The sequence below is a fragment of the Zeugodacus cucurbitae genome, chromosome 6 (genome assembly GCF_028554725.1).
Source record: "Zeugodacus cucurbitae isolate PBARC_wt_2022May chromosome 6, idZeuCucr1.2, whole genome shotgun sequence".
Classification (NCBI taxonomy): Eukaryota; Metazoa; Arthropoda; class Insecta; order Diptera; family Tephritidae; genus Zeugodacus; species Zeugodacus cucurbitae.
Window position 1 is genome coordinate 6,081,248 of NC_071671.1, and position 21,115 is coordinate 6,102,362.

A 21,115-nucleotide genomic window follows, 5' to 3' on the forward strand; every position below is an offset into this window, starting at 1 on the left:
CTTTTGAAAACATCATTGCTACAATATTTTCGAAGTTATCAAATATGGTTTTCACAATTTTAATATTTTTATAACTAGAATATATATTTATTTTGCAAAATATAAAAGCAAATAATATATGATTATCGAAAATAAATACGTTAGATCGCGCTACACCTAAAATATATAACAAACAACTACATACATATATAAAATACAAAACATAAATATTTTATTATATTAAAAACCCATGCCCTGCAATACGCTCAGGAGCGGCGGTAAAGCACGATGTTTCTTCTCTTTATCGCTGCGACACTTCTTCGTGTTATCGTTGCGTTTACTGTTATTTGAGCTATCATTCATATCGGTATCGGTATCGTTATCGGCGTCGTTATTATTATCGCCACGCACCGCTTTCATGTCATCACCGGAAATGCTGATTTTATCATTAATTTTGTCATTTGTTAACGGTGCTTTAGTCAACGCAGTCGGGTTGTCAATATTGATATTACTATTTTTATTAGCAATTTTCGTTTCTTTTATGCTGGCACTATGTATGGGCGTTATGGATGCTGCTGCCGGCGGTGCCACGTCATCCTCATGCATGGTATTTGCTTCATCGGGCGTTGTAATGATTTTTATAATATGCTGTACGCTCGTATTTGGATTGTCAACACCTTCGGCGGACTCACGTTGTGTGGCACGCAGCATTGCTTCGTCGAGCAGTCGCTTACATTCCTCAATTTGATTTTTCCATGCGCGCACCGCATATTGCGCTTGCTCTATGAATTCGTTTGGTGGCAAATCCGAGATATCGGCTTTTAAGGGCATAGCGAACTCGTTGACCAGTATGCGCGGCTTAGTGGGCGCACCTTTAGAATTTGGTTTTGAATTCGTATTCGTATTCACATTTTGATTGTTATTGCCGCCTTCATTACCGTTATTATTGTTTTCATTTTGTTGATCATTGAGAGCGGCGGGACTGTTGGAATTTTCATTGGTTTTTTGGTTACTACTCGCAGGTCCTGCTTCTACGTAGATACGCTTGAAACCGCCGATGCCATCATTGTAGCTGCTGTTCGGTTCATCTTCTTCAGCAAAACCGTTACGCCCTTTACAATTACCTCTACTCGGCGGTCTTTTCGGACAGACTGCCTTGGGTCGTTCATCTTGACAAGCGCCCAGAAAATCACCTTCCAGTTCGTTAATCTCTTTCACAATGGACACGGCATGTTCACGCATGCGCTTTATCAAACCCGTTACATGCTCAATTGTGTCCTTGGTATCCTTTACGGCCGCATCTAAACACGCCTGCTGCTCGGGTGTTTGTGCGTGACAGGTGTAGGCGGCTTTTTGTTCCTGCTCGTGATGCTGTGAGTTATCGTTATCGCTTGCGTCGCGTTTGCGATTCAGTGGCTGATCATCTGTCACAAATAAGGGATCGCGCTTCATTTCACTTTCTTCTTTATTCTCCAACTCATCCTCTTCTCTATCGTCGTCCGTCTGGAAACTATCCATTGGATGCACCCGCTCAAAACGCTCTGATTGAGGTTGTGTATTTCCGTTTAAACGCTGTTGTAAAAGCGCTTTATCGACATCGAAATTGATTGAATTCGCTAGCGTATCGTAATAATTCACATCCTGATAATAAGTGTCGTCATTTTGGTCGTTCGTTGCAGTGGACCATTGCAACAGTAAGATGAGTAGCAAGAAATATAGCAATGGCTGACGTCTGCTTATCGTCATTTGAAAAATATATTCTTTAACAAACTCATAAATAAATTATTTGAAAACAATAAAATATTAGAAATGTCATAAAAGTAAAAAATATTAAAAAAAAAGAATGGAATAATAAGAAAACCAAAAACAGTACGTTACAACGTTAAAGAGTTGCCAAAATAGAAATTTAAGCATTTTAATTAATATTTTTTTTTTTTAATTTTGTATTTGTATAAACTTTTATGTAATTCACGGTTATTCATAAAACCGTATGATGGAAAATGTGTAGATTTCTTAATAAATAAGCCATCCTTGTTGACTGGGTATAGAATCAACGTTGCTCGCACTGAACGCACGCCTTCTGACACTTTATTGGTGTGAGAAATTTCGTTACTTCCGCACTAATGCGATTCGCCAGTGGTGGTGTATACTTCCGCATAAGCAGAAGTCATAGTTGATTTTGCTGCCTGTGATAACTATTAGTTCCGCGTATAAAAAACTCTGTATACAGAAAAAAACAATTGCTGGTGAAAAACTAAGTGTGCAAGTGAAATTAATGCAATAATGAAGTGTTAAATATGCATTTTATGAGCGGCAGCATTGTCTAATAGTGCTAATAATAAACATTGTATACTTTTTGGGGCAACTAAAAATTTTTCTGAACTTGAAACGCGCTGCTACAACATATGTGTGTACTCATTCTAGCACATATCTATAAGCTGTGATTTGTATAGCTAGCGCTCGCAGTCATGTGCACGGCAACAGGCGCCTCGCTGGCGGTATGTATTTATTTCTTTTTATCACTTGTATTGGCCAGCTAAACGTCATACATATAAAAAACAGTGTTGCATGCGAAAAAATTTTGTAAATAATTTTACACAATGAAATTTTCGTTTATATTAAATGATTTAAAAAGTATTTCAAATACATTTGATTTTATTACGCTATAAATCATTTACACGCTGTAAATCACAAAATACATCAAATATATTTACAAAAATATCAAATTTTATTTATTTTTTTTTGCACCGTTGGCATTTGATCAGGTGGCAGACGTTGACTGCGCTGTCGCTAGCAGACGATCCAATTGGGGAACTGCCATAGACAACTCAGTGCTGTTGACGCTTTCAATTGTTTGCTTTTTGACTTCGTTTCGTTCGCTTGAATCTCTCGCCAGTACGCGCCCGTGTAAACGTTATTATCGCAATATACAATTCATTTGTTTAACATCGTAATTGAAATTGCCACGAGAAGCGTTGAAATATTTTGGAAATTCGTGTTTTTTTTATAGGTTTACTGTTGCTGGAGTTACTGTTAAGAATCACAATCGGAAGTACAGATTCTTTGCCCCTCCCAATAAACGCGAACGCGTGTATGCATGTGCGAAAAATCAGGTTACGGGACTTTCTCGGCTGCCACTGACTTTGCGTGCGAATTGTTGTTGCTCTATTTGATTTATTAGCGTTTATACTCGTGCGATCGCTGAAAAGTGCATTTACATACATACATACATATATTTTCTGAATCGTGGAGAAAGTGATAATTCACAAAGGTGTAAAATTGAAAATCTAAAGAAAAAATATTTTCTGTATATCGGCTCGTAAGTTAGTGTAAAAATATAACAATCATTCCACTTTTGAAAAATTGCGTGTTATTTAATTTACTACTCGACTATTCGAAATTTGCAAATTTTATTGGAAGTTGTGTGGAAATATTAGCGTTACGAAAAAGCGCGCACATTAAATACAAAAAAAGTGCACGATTTGCCTGGTTCAAAGGTAAATAAAGTAGTGCTGGAATATTTGTGAAAAACTAATAGAAGCAACAATTGGTTGCTTGTTTAATGTTGAAAATATACAAGAGACAAGGAAATGCAAATACACATTAATATCTAATTGGAAACTATGTACACACACATTGTATTCATAACACTGACAAAAAAAAAATTAACATGTAGGTTAGGGTTTTCAAATCCACCGGTTGGATATTGCTGCTTGAGATAAGTTGCTATATACCTATATACATACATTCCAATCGGTTATTCACCTGACTTACTTTTGAGTTTGCATGCCCACATTGACTTGTTTACATATTTATATATGTATTTTAAGGCCTGAACACCTAGACACTTTTAATTAATTTCCAACTTAATATTTATATGAAACTCAACAACCCAATCTTTTTTTTATTCTATTAAAAAAAAGCTTGTTTAAGACGTAAAAATCGTTTCAATATGATTGAAGTGTTTCTTTAAGTTACCTTGGTTAACAGCGTAGGTAATATTGGCACAGCTGCAAACACATTGAGTCTGGCTTGCAACGTCATCACCAGTGGGTTGTATGCCCACAGATTTCAATACGTTCAAAAACGCGCTTCAGCAAAGAGCTCTACCCATTTTCAACATCACGTCAATGCTGTTGTCTCGAATCGCTAAATTGCATGATCAACACTTTTAAGTGTTTTTTTTTTTTGTTGTGAGCGCCTGTAGCATGTTATTTTGATTTCTTTGCCTTCCAGAGATCACTGAACGCTTCATTGCCTGTGCTTCCTTTGTTAATAATGTAGACAATCAGTGTGCGCTGACTATATTGTTGGTAGCAAATGACTTGCGCAAGGTAAATACATAAATGCCTTTCTCTTTTGCGCGAAATTTCCCTTTAAACAACAATAATAAATCTTTAAATATAGCAATGCTACACGAATGAAATGTTTATGTATTTATGCTTGTATAATTGAATACACATATACACGTGCATCACATTCATTATTTTTGCTAAAACTTGATTTTGACTGCACGTGGAAACAGTAGATTTTGAAATTATGATTATAGTCGGTAATTTCATAAACCGGTATAACAGTGTTAATGATGTGCCAAATGTGAATAAGTGGCAAAGCGTCAACAACTACTTGTTGCTTCATTGCTCCTAATTGTTGTTTTCAGGTCGCTAGTTTTTGGTATTGTTGTGTCACTTTTAATCATATTTTTAGCGTGTGTGCAAGGGGAAATTCAGTGAGGATATTATTTTTTTCTAATCAACTAAAGGTTTGTTTGCTACGAATTTGATACACGGGGTTTGTTGAACTCATTTAACTCCCTCAATCATTACTCTGATTTTCTTAAGATTTTTGTTTTATTAAAAAAAAAACTTGATTACCTTAGGTTTTTTTTAATAATAATGCCTATGTGTTGTAACTACTGTCCAGTCATTAAAAAAATCAATGCTGTAGGTTTTTATGTTATCTTGAAAGTCAGTCTTCCACATATATGTATTTTTTTTTGCAGTTTCAACTTTCCTCTATTAATCAAATAAATGCTTACACACCTATAATACATAGATACATATCTATATCCACTTTCATTTTGCCCATTAACTATTGCATGTATGCAACACCTTTATTACAAACGACTGCACTCGCTGTTTGATGGCTTGGAGTCACAACATTCGATTTCGGTTTCGTGTAGTAAGTGAAAATAATTGTAGACAAAGCAAAATACAGTTTCTAAAATTTATTTATTTTCATTTTTTTATACTTTATCTACTACAATTACAGTTACTGCGCTCGGCTGACTTTTTTGCTTTCATAACTCCGGGCTTCGTGTTGCACGTAAACAAATGCGCCTGCTGTTTTATTGCACTTGAGGCAATTATTTTTTTAAAGGCAACACAAGAATTCGTGTTGCATGTATACAATGCTCCGTTGCATATTAATGTATGAATATTCATAATTATTTATTTTGTGAATCGTATGCTTTGTTTTGAATTTATGACTTTTCGTAGTGTGCATGTAATTTGTTGAGTAGTAAAAACTGAAAGTACTTCATTTCGTGGTTATGGTGTATAAAAATTGAGTATTTAAAATTTTGTACTGGAAAACTTTCCTAACAAATATCTGAAAGTTAATATTTATATTTACTTAATTTTTGTCTGCGATACTCAAATTTCTTATTTGGCTTTGAGATGTTTATATTTGGTTTGATCTGCCTTATCGTATGTGAAGTTACTTGTTTTATTTGTCTCATCAAATTAGTCTGATTAACTTGGGTATGCCGTATATCGGAGCTAATTGGATTTGATATTACTTGAAAACATCTGACTTGGTCATACTTCGTATGATACGACTTTATTTCAACACAATGTGATATCACATCGCATCAATAATGTTATTTTTTTCTGAACTCAGGGGTTTTTTTGAAGTTTTTAAACTCAACAGGATTTATGATAGGTCGTTGCAGTGGAAACGGTAGACAGGAATAATAATGTCAAAAGTATTAAAAAAATAATATAAAAATATTAATTTTCATTAATTTATAATATTTTATTTTTCATTAGATTTTAAAATTAAAATTATCAATTAATATATGTATGATCTGTTTGCTGACTTTAATCGCTTTTCATCTTCACATCTCGTTATTACGCTTCAATTATTTATTTTCCAATTTCATAAGCAAAATCAATTATAACGCAATATTCAATTTGTTGATATACCAACTACACTTGGTGCTATATACATATAAATAAGTTTGTACAAATGTATAATGAAAGAATTCCTCTCATTCGTTCACTCACCAATGAAACCAACTTACGTTTTCGAATTGCCACTGTCACAAATGCGATCATTGTTGATTATTTTTGTGCTAGTTTGTTTTGTTTTCCATTCCATCATATGCCATTATTTTTCATCACTAATTATAGCTTTCCACAGTTATTGTTCTCTGGATTTTTCACTCTTATTAAGATCGCCGTTAATCGTGATCAGGCAAATAAGTGATGACTGCGTTTTGTAGTTGTTGTTTGACCCAGAAACTCTGGAATTTCATACTTCTGTACGGCGAGTTCATCGTATTCCGTTGATTGTCTGATTTCCAACGACTGACTCACTACTGACGAGTACGAGTAGTACACGACAATTTGATTCATAACACGAGTACGTTGTGTATAGTATTTACCTTAAATATTTTAATTGGCTGGGCAGCTGGTTCAATTTGGGTTGGAAGTTTCCTTTGTTTATTATTATTATTATTTCCACTAGTATTTAAGTCGGACTATTATTGGAATTTTATCAATTGACTTATAATCTACGGTAGATTAAAGAGACATTGTTTTGTAATCTATAGACATACGTTTTTAAATTTTCTGCTAAAATGGATGGATGGATAGATTTAACGACAACATATGTATATTTATCAAAAATAACGGTATCTCTGTGTTTGTGTCTTAGTTTTGAATCTTTCGGAATCAAAGAAAAGTGTTGTGATCAAAATTTTGTTTATTCTTCTCCTACATACTAATCGTGTAAAACCGAGTGGTTGTGGTTCTGCCGATAATTCATTTCTACAACTAAAGAAAATATATAATTTTTTCTCGTTCCGGCGTCTCTTCAAAGACTTTCTAATAACATTAAACAGATCGCAAATAAGCAAATCGCATTTATCGATCACTCTGGATTGATCAGCACAAATCAACGCTAGGAAATGAAATGAGAATACAAATTAGTGACCCCCATTTGGAGCACGCGCTTGGCATAGATATTTACACATACAGAAACAAACGTACAAACATAAAATTAAAGATAAATGCATAAGTTATAAAAATATTGTAAACAAAATGAAAAACACGAAAGGCAAAAGCCAAAAGCAATTTCAAAACGCAAATTGCAATCGGCTGCGGTGTGTCTTTGTTGCCACCATATTTTCTACGTGGAAATATTTATTTGCACATTGTTTTGGTTTATTTTGCATTTTCTCTTTTTCTGCTTATGGCTTGGGTATGCATATTGTGCAATTCCTTCACTCTACACTTGTGTGAATTTTCATATTTTTTATGGTTGCGAAAATGCATATTTCTTAGAAAACCATGCGTTCATGCTGTGTTAGTGGTTAATTGGATTTAACCTGTCGGCGCCTTAGGTGCAAAAAAGTCAATAGTTTTCTTAAAAGCTTCATTCATAAATTGAAAAACAAAAAAAATTAACATCTACAAGGTGAGCAAACATTCACTGTAAGCAAATAAAAGTTAAAAATATACCTAGTAGTCAAGGCAATTTAAACTTATTAACCGTATAATATCAGGAATTAAAAGGGTAACGAATTTTTCAGCAACTCGTGGCACATTTTTAGAAAGTAAACAAATAATTCACGCTAAAAAACAGTTTGTAAACATTAGAAATATATATACGTACGTGTGTCTGTATGTTTGCTCCACATACTTTCTGAATGATACCATGAAACACATATCTGCTCAAAAAATATATATCTCTCACTGACCTTGAACAATAACGTGTTGCAAAAAATACTATGTGTGTATGTACATATATGTAGAGCAAAAGAAACGCAACAAAAAACAATTTGAGAATGCAAATGTGGCGTTAATTAAAGCATGAGTTCATGCTCTGTAAGAATAGTACCGAAAAGAAAATTGTCTGAAAGCCTATATTTTCTTGTACGCTACTCTCAAGTGTATGAAAGTTCAAAATAAAATTCAATTAATAAGTAAATACAATTACGGAATGTAACAGAAAATAAAAAATATTACAGTACTGCATTTAATTTCCGAGAAGTCGTTGTCTCCTTTTCATTATGATTTGTTGAATGATTTTTAATAAATAGTAATTTAAATCCTGCAATATTAAACTACATACGAAGAGAAAATGGATGCTATCGATAGCTGTCTTATACCCAAATGTATTGTCAACAAGTATAGTTCTCTGAACACATCTTCTTCGAATTGTCCAGATGTGATTCTCACGAAGTTGGGATCCCATTGGTTGAATAAAAGTATAACCTAAATCAGTTTCAGAGCAGATTTTGCAAAGCATTTCATGAAGTACAAATGAAAATTTTCGTATTTTAGATGAAAAATTGTTCGGTTATGTTAGGTTAATCTGGTGGACCGGCCGGCCCCGCATATCCCAGTTATGGTTCTTAACGATGGAGTGATGTCACGTATTCCTTAGTACTTACCCAACCAAACAGTGTTAGATCGTTGAAAGGGCAGCCCTTGATCGGGTAAAATCCTGGTCAACTCTGGCTGCAGTGGGAGTTGTTTGGGAGACTGCCCCTTGCTCAACTACGTTCTGGATATTGTTGCAGGTTAAACTCCTACTTATCCAGACTGAACCCCGACATACAGAATACATATCCTGCATGCAATGAATTCCCGCATGACACTAATCACCTCTTTGCATGGCCAACGAACCCAACTCATCTAACACCCATTTCCCTTTGGTCCAACCCCATCGAAACAGCATGTATCTTGGGCCTCTCGTTAGATGACCTCGACGACAACTGGACTTATGCTTTCAGTTCCCGCAGGGCTGGATAATCGTTACTACAACAAGAACATGTCACGTAATTCCCTGAATAGTAGGTTTAAGAGATTATCCGGCCTCTCTAAGGGTATCTCCTCCAACTTATCGTACTGTGGGGTCCCTAGATACCTGAAGCGTTGTCTTGCTGGCGCAGGAAAAAAGCACAAGAGACGCTCCGCTGTTTCATTGGTGCTCTGCTCTTGACACTTCATGCATTCCTTCCGATCTGTCTCTTGCCGCAAGCATAAAACTGCATTGTTTATAAACTCCGATAAACGTCACATAGTGAGACTGTATGCTCCAAAACATGTTATCTACCAGCAGTGATAATATGCATATATTATCTTCATCCGCTTTACCATTTATTTCCTCTCAACTGCATGCATTTGCATTTGCATATTATTGGTGCTCAGTGACTTATTCGCATTTGCTACACTTCACTTTGTCTTATTTACATATAAATGTTTATGTTTATGTATACAAATGTATGTGTGAAATGTATATATGTAGTGTATTTTGTACGATCATATACCGCCACGATCGTTGTGCCAATTTTTCGCTCTTTTATTATGTATTTTGCAAAATTTTCCTCCCATCTGTCTTTGCATTGTCATTCGGCCGCTTATTTCTTGCTACCGTTTGCGAATTTCGTAGGTTTCTATGCGCGCACAGACAGTCGTACATAAGTAGGTACTTAAGCAATTGGATTTTATGGCAAACGTTTTTGCAAATTATTTGCAATCTCCTACATTCCATTTGCATTGGCGCATATTTACCAACCATATAGAGCGATAGCAGCAACAGCAAGCAAACACCGCAAAAAAAAGTAATAATAATAATAAAAAAATGAGTGAAAAATTCACATTAGCACTCTACCTTCATTTAATCGGGCACGTAACGCCTTCATGTGCGCGTATCTTGTCGATTGTGCAAAGCAGCAAACGCGGTGGGGGACGCACGGTGGATGCATCGCATATTCACGCGTTCGGCACGATTTGCGTAAGCGCGACAAGTGTGGTTCATGGCGGCTCGTACTATTAAACAACAGCTAATTATTTTATATTTACACCATACATAATAACCAACAACAACAATTGTTTTATGTCGTAGCTTTCGTCGATGTCGGTGTCGGTATCGGTCGGTGTTTTTGGTCTCATTAACGTCACCTGAGACACGTCATTCATTAGCGGTTTATATGAAGAAACAATTATATATAAAAAGAAACACATTAACTCACTTTCCATTGCAGTGCTGACTAAGCGCTGTGGCCAAAAAAAGTGCCAAGCCCATTGCGCACACCCTGTTTTAACGGCAGTGTCAATAATTGGGCGGTGCCGCTGCAGTAGTGTTATAGCTCCAACTATTTACATATAGTATTTGTATATGATACTATAGTTTTTGCAGTTGTTGTAAATAGCTAAAAAACAAATTCATTATTATTATTGTTTAAAACACCCTTCTCTCATATAGACTCTTTCAGCGCTGTATTCCTTTATCAACTCTGTCGTCCTGTCCGTATTGTTCCTGTCCATTTGTTGTCATGCCACTTTTTTTGCTTTCAAATGCAAATCTATTTTATTTTTATTTATTTTCTCTTTCCCTTTTCTTCGCATATTTGCCGCTCATTAAGTGGTATTACTTGTTTTTGCGAATTTGGCTATTTCTAATCGTCAAGGCTGTTGAAAAGTGACGTAAAATTCGTGTATTTATGTACATTTATGGGTATTTAGTATATATACATACATACATATACGGATCAATGTGTCCACATTTTTTTATAATTTTTATAATCAGTATCGCTTATCTCATATGATTGCAGTAGATTCACCTCATTTCTATCTAACATTCAATTGTATGTGTGAAACAACTGTTTTATTCGAGTGTAATTTTTTGCTTGAAGTGCTTTTTAGTATCTTTAATCACTTTTTAATATAAACATTTTAACTGTATTATGCATTTCCGGTTTTCAGTCGGACATTGTTATGCACTTCCAATTTATTATAGCTTTGTAGACTGTTAGGCGTTATAAAATCTATATTTAGATTTAATGTGATAACTTGGAATAGATAACAGATGTTTTTGAACAAAAAATAATAATTTACTTCAGATTCAATTTCAAACATCTACAACAGTTATTTTAGTTACTAAATTAGTTGTAAATAATTTCTGTTACAATTTTCAATTATTCAAATCAAATTTTACTTTAACAACCATTATAATTTTTGCTGAATGAAAATTTAAAATTATCTTATTACTGACCTTGTTCTGAACTAGTCATAATATTCTTTGTTTGCATTTGTCCCAACTTTTCTGTCTTTTTTTTTAATTTTCACAAAAACATTGAAATAAATGCGTTTACATGTGTATTTATTGATTTTTAATTTGTGGTTAAAAATAGAAGATCGATACCAACCAACCATTACTAATTCAATCGATTGTTTGTACGATGTAGTTTTGCCTTAAATGTATCGGAGCAAACTGAAATAGTCTAAAAAATGCTTTTAGTTTATAAAACGCGACCCATGTGAACCTGCCGGTTTAAAAATTAGTCCCTTCCTTAAATTTGTGATAGGCTCAAAGCGCTCCGGCGATACGTAAGGGTCTTCTTTGCGATCCATACTTACCTTTAGCTGTCCAAGTGAGATCCATCGCGAAAACTGTTGCGGAGGTCAGCCTTTGTAAACTAACCTAACCTAAAAAGAAAATAAATATGATCAGATCGTTAGATAATTGCATAATTGAACTGCTATGTTTTACATATTACACTTTTTTCCTAAAAATTGACTTCGGTTTAAGTTAATCACTTTATATTTAAAACACCAAGACTTGTATAGCCCCACAACAAACTCTGGTCGAACTGAAACGATGCTACGATTTCAGCACTAACCAACCTCAAAATATTTAATATGTCTGTATGTAAATATGTACATACACACATACTTTCTCATCTCTCAAATTCCACCAAATAAAATCACAATTAATTTTGATTAAAATTTGTTTTATTATTTTCAGCATTTTTCGGCTGCGTCCACTAGCGATTTTGAATTTATTGTGATTGTAAAGCAAAAAACGTCAATATGTCCGCAGCAGTCGCGTCGGCACCGACAACAGCAAAAACAACAACTGCAACAAAATCTGTAAACAATAATAATAACAACAACAACAATAATAATACAACTAAAACAACCACAAAGGTAGCAACTTCTGGCAGCGATACGACGAGCAAAACAAACAAAAGCGTTGCAGCAAACAAAACCAACAACACTACAGCTACCAACAATGATGACAACAATAATAATAATAACAATAGCAAGCAACAACGCCTAAAATACATAGCGAATGTAGTGCGCGCCTTAGTGACATCACGCAAACCGCCGTGCAAATTACGCGAGGTACTAAGAGAGTATCCCGAAATCGAAGGTGAACCATTAAATTTTCGCAAACTTGGCTATACAACAGCTAAAGATCTGCTGAAGGCGACTGGCGAATTTAGTTTTCAACAATATGGCGAAGAGGTGAGTAGGGGAATGCATAACAGACATCATATATACATTAAAGTATCTTTTATTGTGGAAAAAACGTCGATTTTCTTCGAAAAATATTTGTAATCGTATAATCCACCAAAATACTTCAATATTTACGGTTTTGAAAATTTGTTTCAATATTTTTTTTTCTTGTAAAATTTTAACTCTGCACATGTTTAATCACCCTGTACTTTATGTGATGTGATGCATTGTGCTCATTTCAGTTGTCGAAATTTAGGACTCATTTGTTTTATTCACTTTTTTATCTTGCTTGCCTCACACTTGGTGGCGGCAGTGCATCCCCAAGACGCAGTCAGTATGTCTGCAGCGCTTTCTTCGAAAGTTTTCTAAAAATATACAGTTCTAGTGCAATGAACTTTAACCTCGAAAATATGCAAGAAACTAGTGCGGTGTTTTCTTTAAAATAATTTATAATACTGAAGGGTTTGGAAATAAAAAGTGGAGTCAATTTTCGCAGCACAACTGTGAATCTGTATTTTCTATAAACAAAACTAGTGAAGAGTGAATATAGAATACAAAATAACACATGTAAGTGAATCTCCACATGTGTGAGACTACACAGATACATGGGTTTATAAAGTTCAAAATCGTTGTAAATTATTCATTGCATTGTATCGAGAGCGCGCGAGATTACTTAACTTGTACACTTTCGATCATCACATTCAGTTTCCGCTCTGAGCGCTGAGCATTGGATTTGCCATTAAAATAGTTTTACCTCACCCTTATATGTTCACTTATTCTAATTTGTGCTCATTCACTCACTTATGCTCTCCCTCATTGCCGCAGACATACATAAATGCCGTGCCTAGCCAGAAGTCGGCGCACATTTCGTCTATGGTGAGACAGCAGAAGGCAAGCAAATCGACACGCATCACAGTGGCACCACAAGTGCGACAACCGAAACGCTCCGATCAGAGTTGGAACAAGAGTAGCTATTCGTCAAACGTCTACCAGCGTTTGCCGGCGACGGGTCAGCAGCAGCAGCAGCAACAGCAGCGTTGGCGTAGTAATGTGAGCAACACCGCAGCGGGGGCTGGTGATCGCAACAACAACAATAGTCAACAGCAAAACAATAACAATCGCAATAGCAGTGCGAGTGGCCAACAACAGCAAAAGGCAACGAAGCCAACACAAAAGCCACAACAACAACAGCAACAAGCACAGAAAACTCAGCAGCAACAACAGCCGCCTTTGCAGCGTCAAAAGTCGCTCGGCGCAACAACGACGAATAAGACCGCAGGCGGCAACGAGAAGCGAGATCTACGCGAGATGTTGAACGCAAAGGCAGCACAGCAGCAGTCCAATGGTGGTGGAGCGGCCAACAATGGCAATAAGGCGGCTGGCGAGACTGATTTACGCGAACGTTTGAATGTCAAACGCCAACAACAACAACATCAGCAGCAACAACAACAGCAAAAGCAGCAGGCCGCCGCTGAACAGCAAAAATCATCGCCGCGTCCCATTTTGGGGCAGAACAACAATTCGGCAATTGCCATCGCTTCGACATTGATTTTGGCGCAGCGTGAACAGAAAATGCAGGAGCAGCATCAGCAACAGCGCGCTCAGCTGTTGGCCGCGCAACAATTACGTCAGCAACAGCAGCAGCAGCAACAACAACAGCAGCTGATACAACAAAATCTGCTGCAGCAACAACAATTGCAAAAGCAAGCACAGCAACAAATGCAGGCACAGCAACAATTGCAAGTGCAACAACAGCAGCAGCAGCAACAGCAAACGCAGCCGCGTCCATTGATGGCTGTTGGCGTTGCCAAACCGGGTGTTGGCATCGGTTCGGTGCAGGATCGCTTACGTATACGTATTAATAATAATAATAATCATCAAAACAGTAACGGTACGAATGGCAGCAGCACACCCGAGACGTCACCGGCGCTATCTTCCACAGGTTCCGACAAACTCTTGACGGCGGCGAACTCATTTGTTGCTTCGGCGGCTATGCAGCAGCTGCAGATACAACAGCAGCCACAATTCCACAAACAGCGCTACATAGTCAAACAACAACAGCAGCAGCAGCTACAACAACAGCAACTCGGCGAGGCGAATGGGCAGGTAAGTGTCAGCGGTCATTTGAATACAATCTTTTTTACATTCGCACACATGTGACGCTCATTCTCCTTGCAGCACGTCATACCGCCACGCATTTTCCAATTCAACCCCAAACTCGATCCGATGACTTCGCTATCGCAATACTGTGTGGTGCGTCGCTATGCACCGCCAGCTTACAGCGCTATACGCTCGAAATTCACACGCCTCTATCAGTGTCGCGTCAATGTGAATGGCACCATCTTCTCCACGTACCCCAATGAATATCTGCACGAGCATGTCGCACAAATCTCTTGCGCTCAAAAGGCTATTGAACAATTGAAGCTGCAAGAGGCGCGACGTCCATTACCGCTGTTCTCTGAAGGCGATGCCGATCTCATTGACAAGCTCTACAACGAGTTGAAACAACATCCACATGGCATATTCGCCAAGAACATACCTGAGATATTCGAGGAAGCGTACAAGCAGTCGCTGCCTGAACACTGGTGGACATTGGTGCAAACCTCACCTAAATTCACCACTGAATCGGCGACCAATAATGCTGTGATTGTCTTTGCCAACGAGGAGGCGGACAAAGAGAAGGGTAAGTGGTGTGGAATTCGGAGGTTTTTATAACCTAAGATTAAAATTATTTAATTTAATATGAAACAATGGCAACTCTTGATATAAATTTGAATTTTAAATGTCACTGTGTCAACTGTCAAAAAATTATTTTTATTTTTTTATTCAAAATTATTATTTTTCGCATATTTTTTTGTTCGGTCTTCAGTTCTTCACACAATTTAATTTAATTAACTAATTATTTAATTTTCTCATGTGTAGCTGGCGCCACCGGTGCAATCATACAAATGGACGGCATTGCATTGCCGTGGAAACAGAAATATTGGCAATTGTACGTTACATATTGCGCTTCCACAATTGATGTGTGGGCACGTCTCTTCGGCAAGGAGTACGGCGAACGTTTTGACGGTGTTATGAGTGAAATCGAAGCGCATATGTCCACGCAAAAGACACGTCCCTTATCGCTTGCGTGCAAAAATATCTATTTGGTGTGCATCAATGAGTGTTGGCATCGTGTGCGTGTCGAAGAGCTGGATAAACCGAATGCAACGGCGCGTTGCTTCTTCATCGACTTTGGCGATAGTGATTGGGTGGCTGTGAGTGAGTTGTATATATGTGAGGCGCAATTTTTGCGTTTGCCCGCGCAAGCGGTGCCTTTGTCACTGTTTGGGTTGGAGGATTTCGCGGGTAATCCGAATGCGCGACGTCACTTGGATGCGATGTTGTCGAGCAAATCGGTGGTGGGTGAGATATTGACAAAGGAGAGTGACTTCTACAACACCGAATCGAGCGCTTGTGGTAAAATACAAGTTGTATTGTATGATACCTCAACCGAGGAGGATGTGAATCTCAATTCACTGCTATTAAGCAAGATTTGCGATGATACACCGCAACCGGAGATTAAGCATAAAGGCGCCACTAATGTGCTGGTCTCACATATATGTGACGAAGGTGATTTGTATTTGCAAATACTCAACACTGATTTTAAATATGTACAGGTAAATATTCTAGCAAATATTCAATAACTAATTACTCAAAATTTTAATTTAACTTTTTTTTTAATTTTTATAAATTTTTATTTAATTTTTATAAATTTTTATTTCAGAAACTCATACGACAACTGATCGAATCGAAATTTAAACGCGATCAACACAAGATCACTGCTACCGATCTGAAACGTTCGAATCTATTCTTAATATGTGAAGACAGTGCTGATGGTGAGGCACAATGGTATCGTGGCGCACTTGCAGACATGCCGAACTATCGCGTCGAGGATGAAGAATTCGATATATTTTATGTGGATTATGGCATAACACGTCGCACGCACATTTCGAACATTTTCCGTTTAGAATCGCTGAGTACAGCGTTGAGCAAATTCCCGCGGCAGGCGATACGTGCGCGTCTACACAATATACCACCAATAAGCAAGAGCATTGTTGGGCGCATGCGCGCATTGCTGCCAGCCAATTGTGCGGCTTTTGTAAGTAACTTTTTTCAAATTCTCATGTTTCGGCAATGAAATGCAATAAATGCTTTATTTATATAGGTAAAAATGAATAAACCCGGCAAATTGCCATATGTCACTGTCTATCGTCGTCATGAAAGTTCCGATATGCTGTGCAATATCAACGAAGACATACGCATGGAAGCCGAATTGGAAAGGTGCGTATACTAAACTAAAAAAATGAAAAATTATTTATATTATTTTTTTTTTGTCCACCCTAACAGTTCGACGGCTTCCAATGGCGAGGACGATGATGCTTTGCCCATCAATGGCAAACACTTGGGTCTGGCTAAAAATGGTAGTGGCGGCAGCTTGAATTCGCCAACGACACAACAAACCTTTGTAGAAATGACGCGTGGTCTAACGCTTACCACTTCAGTGCCAAATTCACCACAAAAAGTTGCTGAGCTGCCAAAACTACAAAATTACACCGCAATACCGCGTGATCCCAATGATTTTCTGGAAGTGCGTGTCACTATGTCGGCGAATCCTTCCAATTTTACGGTGAGTTTGAGAGCAACTTGAATTGTGTTTTATTTAAAATTTAAATTTTCATTAACTTGTTTTAGATCCAACCCTACAAAGACTATCCACGCCTTCGTGATCTCATGAAGGAACTGCAGGAGTACTGTGAAAATAACGATGAATTCATACCGGCTGATATGGTGGAAATAGGACAGGCCTATGCAGCTAAAAATCCGGATGGTTTCTATCATCGGTAAGTTAAAAGCACAATTTTTGTTTTAGTTTTAAACAAAAAATTAAAAAAAAAAATAAATAAAAATTAAAAAAAATAAAAAAAGTTAAATAAATTAAAAAATAATTTAAAAAAAATATAACAAATTAAAAAAATATATAAAAAAAAAAAATATATAAAAAAATTAAAAATAAATTTAAAAAATTAAAAAATATAAAAAAATATATTAAAAAATAAATAAAATTAAAAAAAATATATAAAATTAAAAAAATATATGAAAAAATATAAAAGAATATCAAAAAAATAAAAAAAATATATAAAAATAAAAAAAAATATATGATAGATATGATATGAATATAAAAAAAATTAAAAAAATTAAAAAAAATATAAAAAAATTAAAAATAAATTTAAAAAATTAAAAAATATAAAAAAATATATAAAAAAATAAATAAAATTAAAATAATATATATAAAAATTAAAAAAATATATAAAATTAAAAAAATATATGAAGAAATATAAAAGAATATCAAAAAAATAAAAAAATATAAAGAATTAAAAAAATATATAAAAATTTAAATAATATATGATAGATATGATATGAATATAAAAAAATTAAAAAAAAAAAATAAAAAAAGTTAAAAAAAATTAAAAAAGTAAAGAAATGCAAAAAATATATATTAGAAAAAGAAAGATAAAATAAAAAAAAAATTTAAAAAGTATAAACAAAAATTAAAAAAATATATAATAAAAATTTAAAAAATTATAAGAAATAATAAATATTATAAAATATATAAAAAAATTAAATTAAAAATAAAAAATTAGTATAATTAAAAAACTTCTAACTACTCCCACCTCTTCCAATTGCAGTGTTGTTGTAGTGAACACCTACAATGGTGATATGATACACGTTTGTTTCTGTGATTTCGGTGATATAGCAATATTGCGCAGCGACCAATTGAAAATATTACCGGCCAAGTATCGGCAATTACCGAAAATGTCGATACAAGCTAAATTGCATGGTGAGTAAGCCTTTAATTTTCATAAAATAATACACAACTTAATGCATAATATGAAATTTACATCAATAAAGGCATAACTGCCACGCATGGCGACTGGAGTCTGGAAGATTGTCTACGCTTCCGTCAGCTAACAGTCGGCCAAAAGTTCGTAGCATCCATAAAACGTATTACATATGATAAGTTGGGCGCACCCGACACACCAATACTCGACTTGGAATTGATTGATGTGACTACCGATGAGGACGTTTACATACACGAGATATTATTGCAGGAGCAACGTGCCGTTACAAATGACAAAGCGGCGTCCAATTAAATGTCACTCACAACTGAACTCAAGAGATAAACGAAATAAGTGAAAAAGAGAGTTAATATTTCTTATAGCATATAACGGTAGTTTTTAGCGTAGGTTAGTGCAGTTAGTTACTTTGCTTTGGCAGGCAAGCGTTTAAGCAATTCATTTCAGCTTTTTGTACACTAACTTAAATGTTTGAAACGTTTTCGCGAAATTATTATTTTGTTGCTAAAATTATGTGTTAATTTGCAATGACCGCAGCTTTCTTCAGACAAGTTGTGCGTTTAGTGGAAAAATATTTAATGACGTTACTAATGATTCAACTCGTTATACGTAAATTTATATATATAAATTTCATATTGTTTTATTATTTGACCATTACGCATTACTTTTATTTCTTATTCTTTGAAATCGTTGTTAAATCATCAAACTCACGTTTATATTAAATTAGAGCGCGAAAATCACATTCCGTGCAGCATTATTTTTTCACACAACACGTCGTCAGTTTGATAAAAGCTAAAAAGCTTAGTGTTTTAGTCGAGCATTGTATGCAAGTTACTAACAGCAAAAAATCATTAATTTTTGTTTTATAAATTGAATTGATATTATTACTAAACGAAAAGGTTAATTCTTCGGCATATATGCGTGATTTTTGTAAGCATATGAAGATATCACTTGGTAAAAAAATACTTATTATATAATATTATTATTATTTTCATTTTTAACTTTATTTTAAATATTTAAAACGAAATGTAGTCGATATAAGTTATTTATGCTAATTTGTGTAATATTCGTATTACTAGAGGTTGAGAAATGAAATGATTAAAATTTGTAAAGAAAAAAAAACTAAAATCATACTTAAAAGAGATTTTAACATTTTAGAAATGAAAGCGTAGTTGGTGTAGACAAATTTTGACTACCAACTACTACTACTATTGCCAAAATAATACTATGAAATTGCGATTTAGTGAATATTGTTACTTGATTTATTCTTTTATTGTTTCATTGCGTGTGAAACATAAGATTTATGACAAAAGATGCGTTTTAGTTATAAAAAATATAAAGAAATCTTGTACGAAGAATAACAAAAAAAAACTTGATGTTGAAAAAAAAAACGATCACGATCACGAAATGTGATGGCATTACCATTAGAAGAAAAAAAACAATAATTCCAAAAAATGTAAAAAAACATGAAATAACTTTATTCAAAAATAAATATACAAATATGTATACCATTATTATTAATTAGAACGTTAATTTCGCGCGGACGGCAACGAAGTTGAACAAAATTTTTTTTTTTGTTATTATTTTTAAATGTTTAAAACAAAATAAAAAAGAATTTCTTGAACAATAATTTAATATATATATAATTTAATTATTTAAAACAATTAAAACAACAATATTTTTTTTTAAACATTAAAGAAGTAATGTAAAAGTTATATTACAAAAATTATTATTGTTATTTTGATTTTAAATATTTAAAGATATATTACAAAAATATTATTATTTTTTTTTCAAACATTGAATATTGTGTTACAAAAATTATTATTTTTTATAACATTTACATTGATATTCAAAAATCATCATTATTATTATTTTTGTTTCAAACAATTGAAATTATATCACAAAAAATATGATGTATTCCCTCCCAAAAGGTTGTATCGAAGTTAAAAAGCCCTCAAGCATTGTCTGCTGGCCAAAAAAAAATATTATTTGTTCAAAACTTATTATTTTCTTTAACTAATTAACTAAATTTTCACTATAAAAAATTAATTTAATAATTATTTTATTTTTTTAATTTACAAATTTTTGTTCAGCTTACGTTGGCGCAATTCAATTCAAATCAAATATTCAAATATGCAAAATACCAACATATTTGCTTAGTATATAAGCTGCGAAATCAATATGCAAATACTTACAATTACCAAATTATTAACAGCAAAACTATAGTTATATAACCAGATTAACATATATACATTACACATATATATATATATGTAACGTACATATAAATAAATATGTACTCCGAAACACACACATACATACATACATATTCTATATATGCAATAAATTGGAAATCAATGTGTAAAATGCAAAATCCCGATATAAAAGGTGCGTTGTGTCTTTGTTATTACTTTTTATTACATCTAAAAATTCATATTTTAGGTTACCGGGAACAAATGTACGATTTTTCGAAGAATTTGTAGGTTAGCTGTCAACTACTATAGGATACGTGTCTTATAACGCCGACAGATTGAGATTGTCCTGCATGCAAAGAGTCTCCCCGCATGAGACCAACCACCTCTTTGCATGCCGACTAAACCCCACTCAACTAACACCCCTTTCCATTTGGTCCGACCCTGTCGCCACAGCTCGTTTCCTGGGCCTCCCGTTAGATGACTTTGATGACAATTGATTTAGGCATGCCCG

The 21,115-nt window shown here is 34.6% G+C and overlaps 2 protein-coding genes across 4 annotated transcripts; one reads left to right on the forward strand and one right to left on the reverse strand.

Moving 5' to 3' along the window:
- Nucleotides 1–219: 219 nt before the first annotated feature.
- On the reverse strand, nucleotides 220–1,725 carry LOC128922865 (myb-like protein I). Its single transcript, XM_054235151.1, has one exon. The coding sequence runs from the start codon at nucleotides 1,723–1,725 to the stop codon at nucleotides 220–222; it is 1,506 nt and encodes a 501-aa protein (XP_054091126.1).
- Nucleotides 1,726–2,201: 476 nt separating this feature from the next.
- LOC105210260 (uncharacterized) lies at nucleotides 2,202–19,809 on the forward strand. Of its 3 annotated transcripts, none has more exons than XM_029039123.2 (11): nucleotides 2,202–2,477; nucleotides 12,019–12,521; nucleotides 13,338–14,618; nucleotides 14,691–15,195; nucleotides 15,435–16,171; nucleotides 16,279–16,653; nucleotides 16,720–16,835; nucleotides 16,902–17,181; nucleotides 17,247–17,395; nucleotides 18,242–18,393; nucleotides 18,465–19,809. In XM_029039123.2, exons 2-11 carry the CDS (start codon nucleotides 12,084–12,086, stop codon nucleotides 18,704–18,706), a joined length of 4,275 nt encoding a protein of 1,424 aa, XP_028894956.2. In that variant the 5' UTR covers nucleotides 2,202–2,477; nucleotides 12,019–12,083; the 3' UTR covers nucleotides 18,707–19,809. The 3 variants fall into 3 exon arrangements, with proteins under 3 accessions (XP_028894956.2, XP_011179383.2, XP_011179384.2); XM_011181081.3 differs by lacking the exon at nucleotides 2,202–2,477 and adding an exon at nucleotides 2,717–3,476; XM_011181082.3 differs by lacking the exon at nucleotides 2,202–2,477 and adding an exon at nucleotides 2,717–3,298.
- The last annotated feature ends 1,306 nt before the right edge of the window (nucleotides 19,810–21,115 follow it).

Excerpts from the sequence above, each read along its gene's own strand:
- LOC128922865 (XM_054235151.1), bottom strand. The coding sequence starts at position 1,725 with ATGACGATAAGCAGACGTCAGCCATTGCTATATTTCTTGCTACTCATC.
- LOC105210260 (XM_029039123.2), top strand. The coding sequence starts at position 12,084 with ATGTCCGCAGCAGTCGCGTCGGCACCGACAACAGCAAAAACAACAACT. Across the intron at positions 16,654-16,719 it reads CAGCCAATTGTGCGGCTTTT|GTAAAAATGAATAAACCCGG; the intron begins GTAAGTAACTTT and ends TTATTTATATAG. Across the intron at positions 17,396-18,241 it reads CCGGATGGTTTCTATCATCG|TGTTGTTGTAGTGAACACCT; the intron begins GTAAGTTAAAAG and ends TTCCAATTGCAG.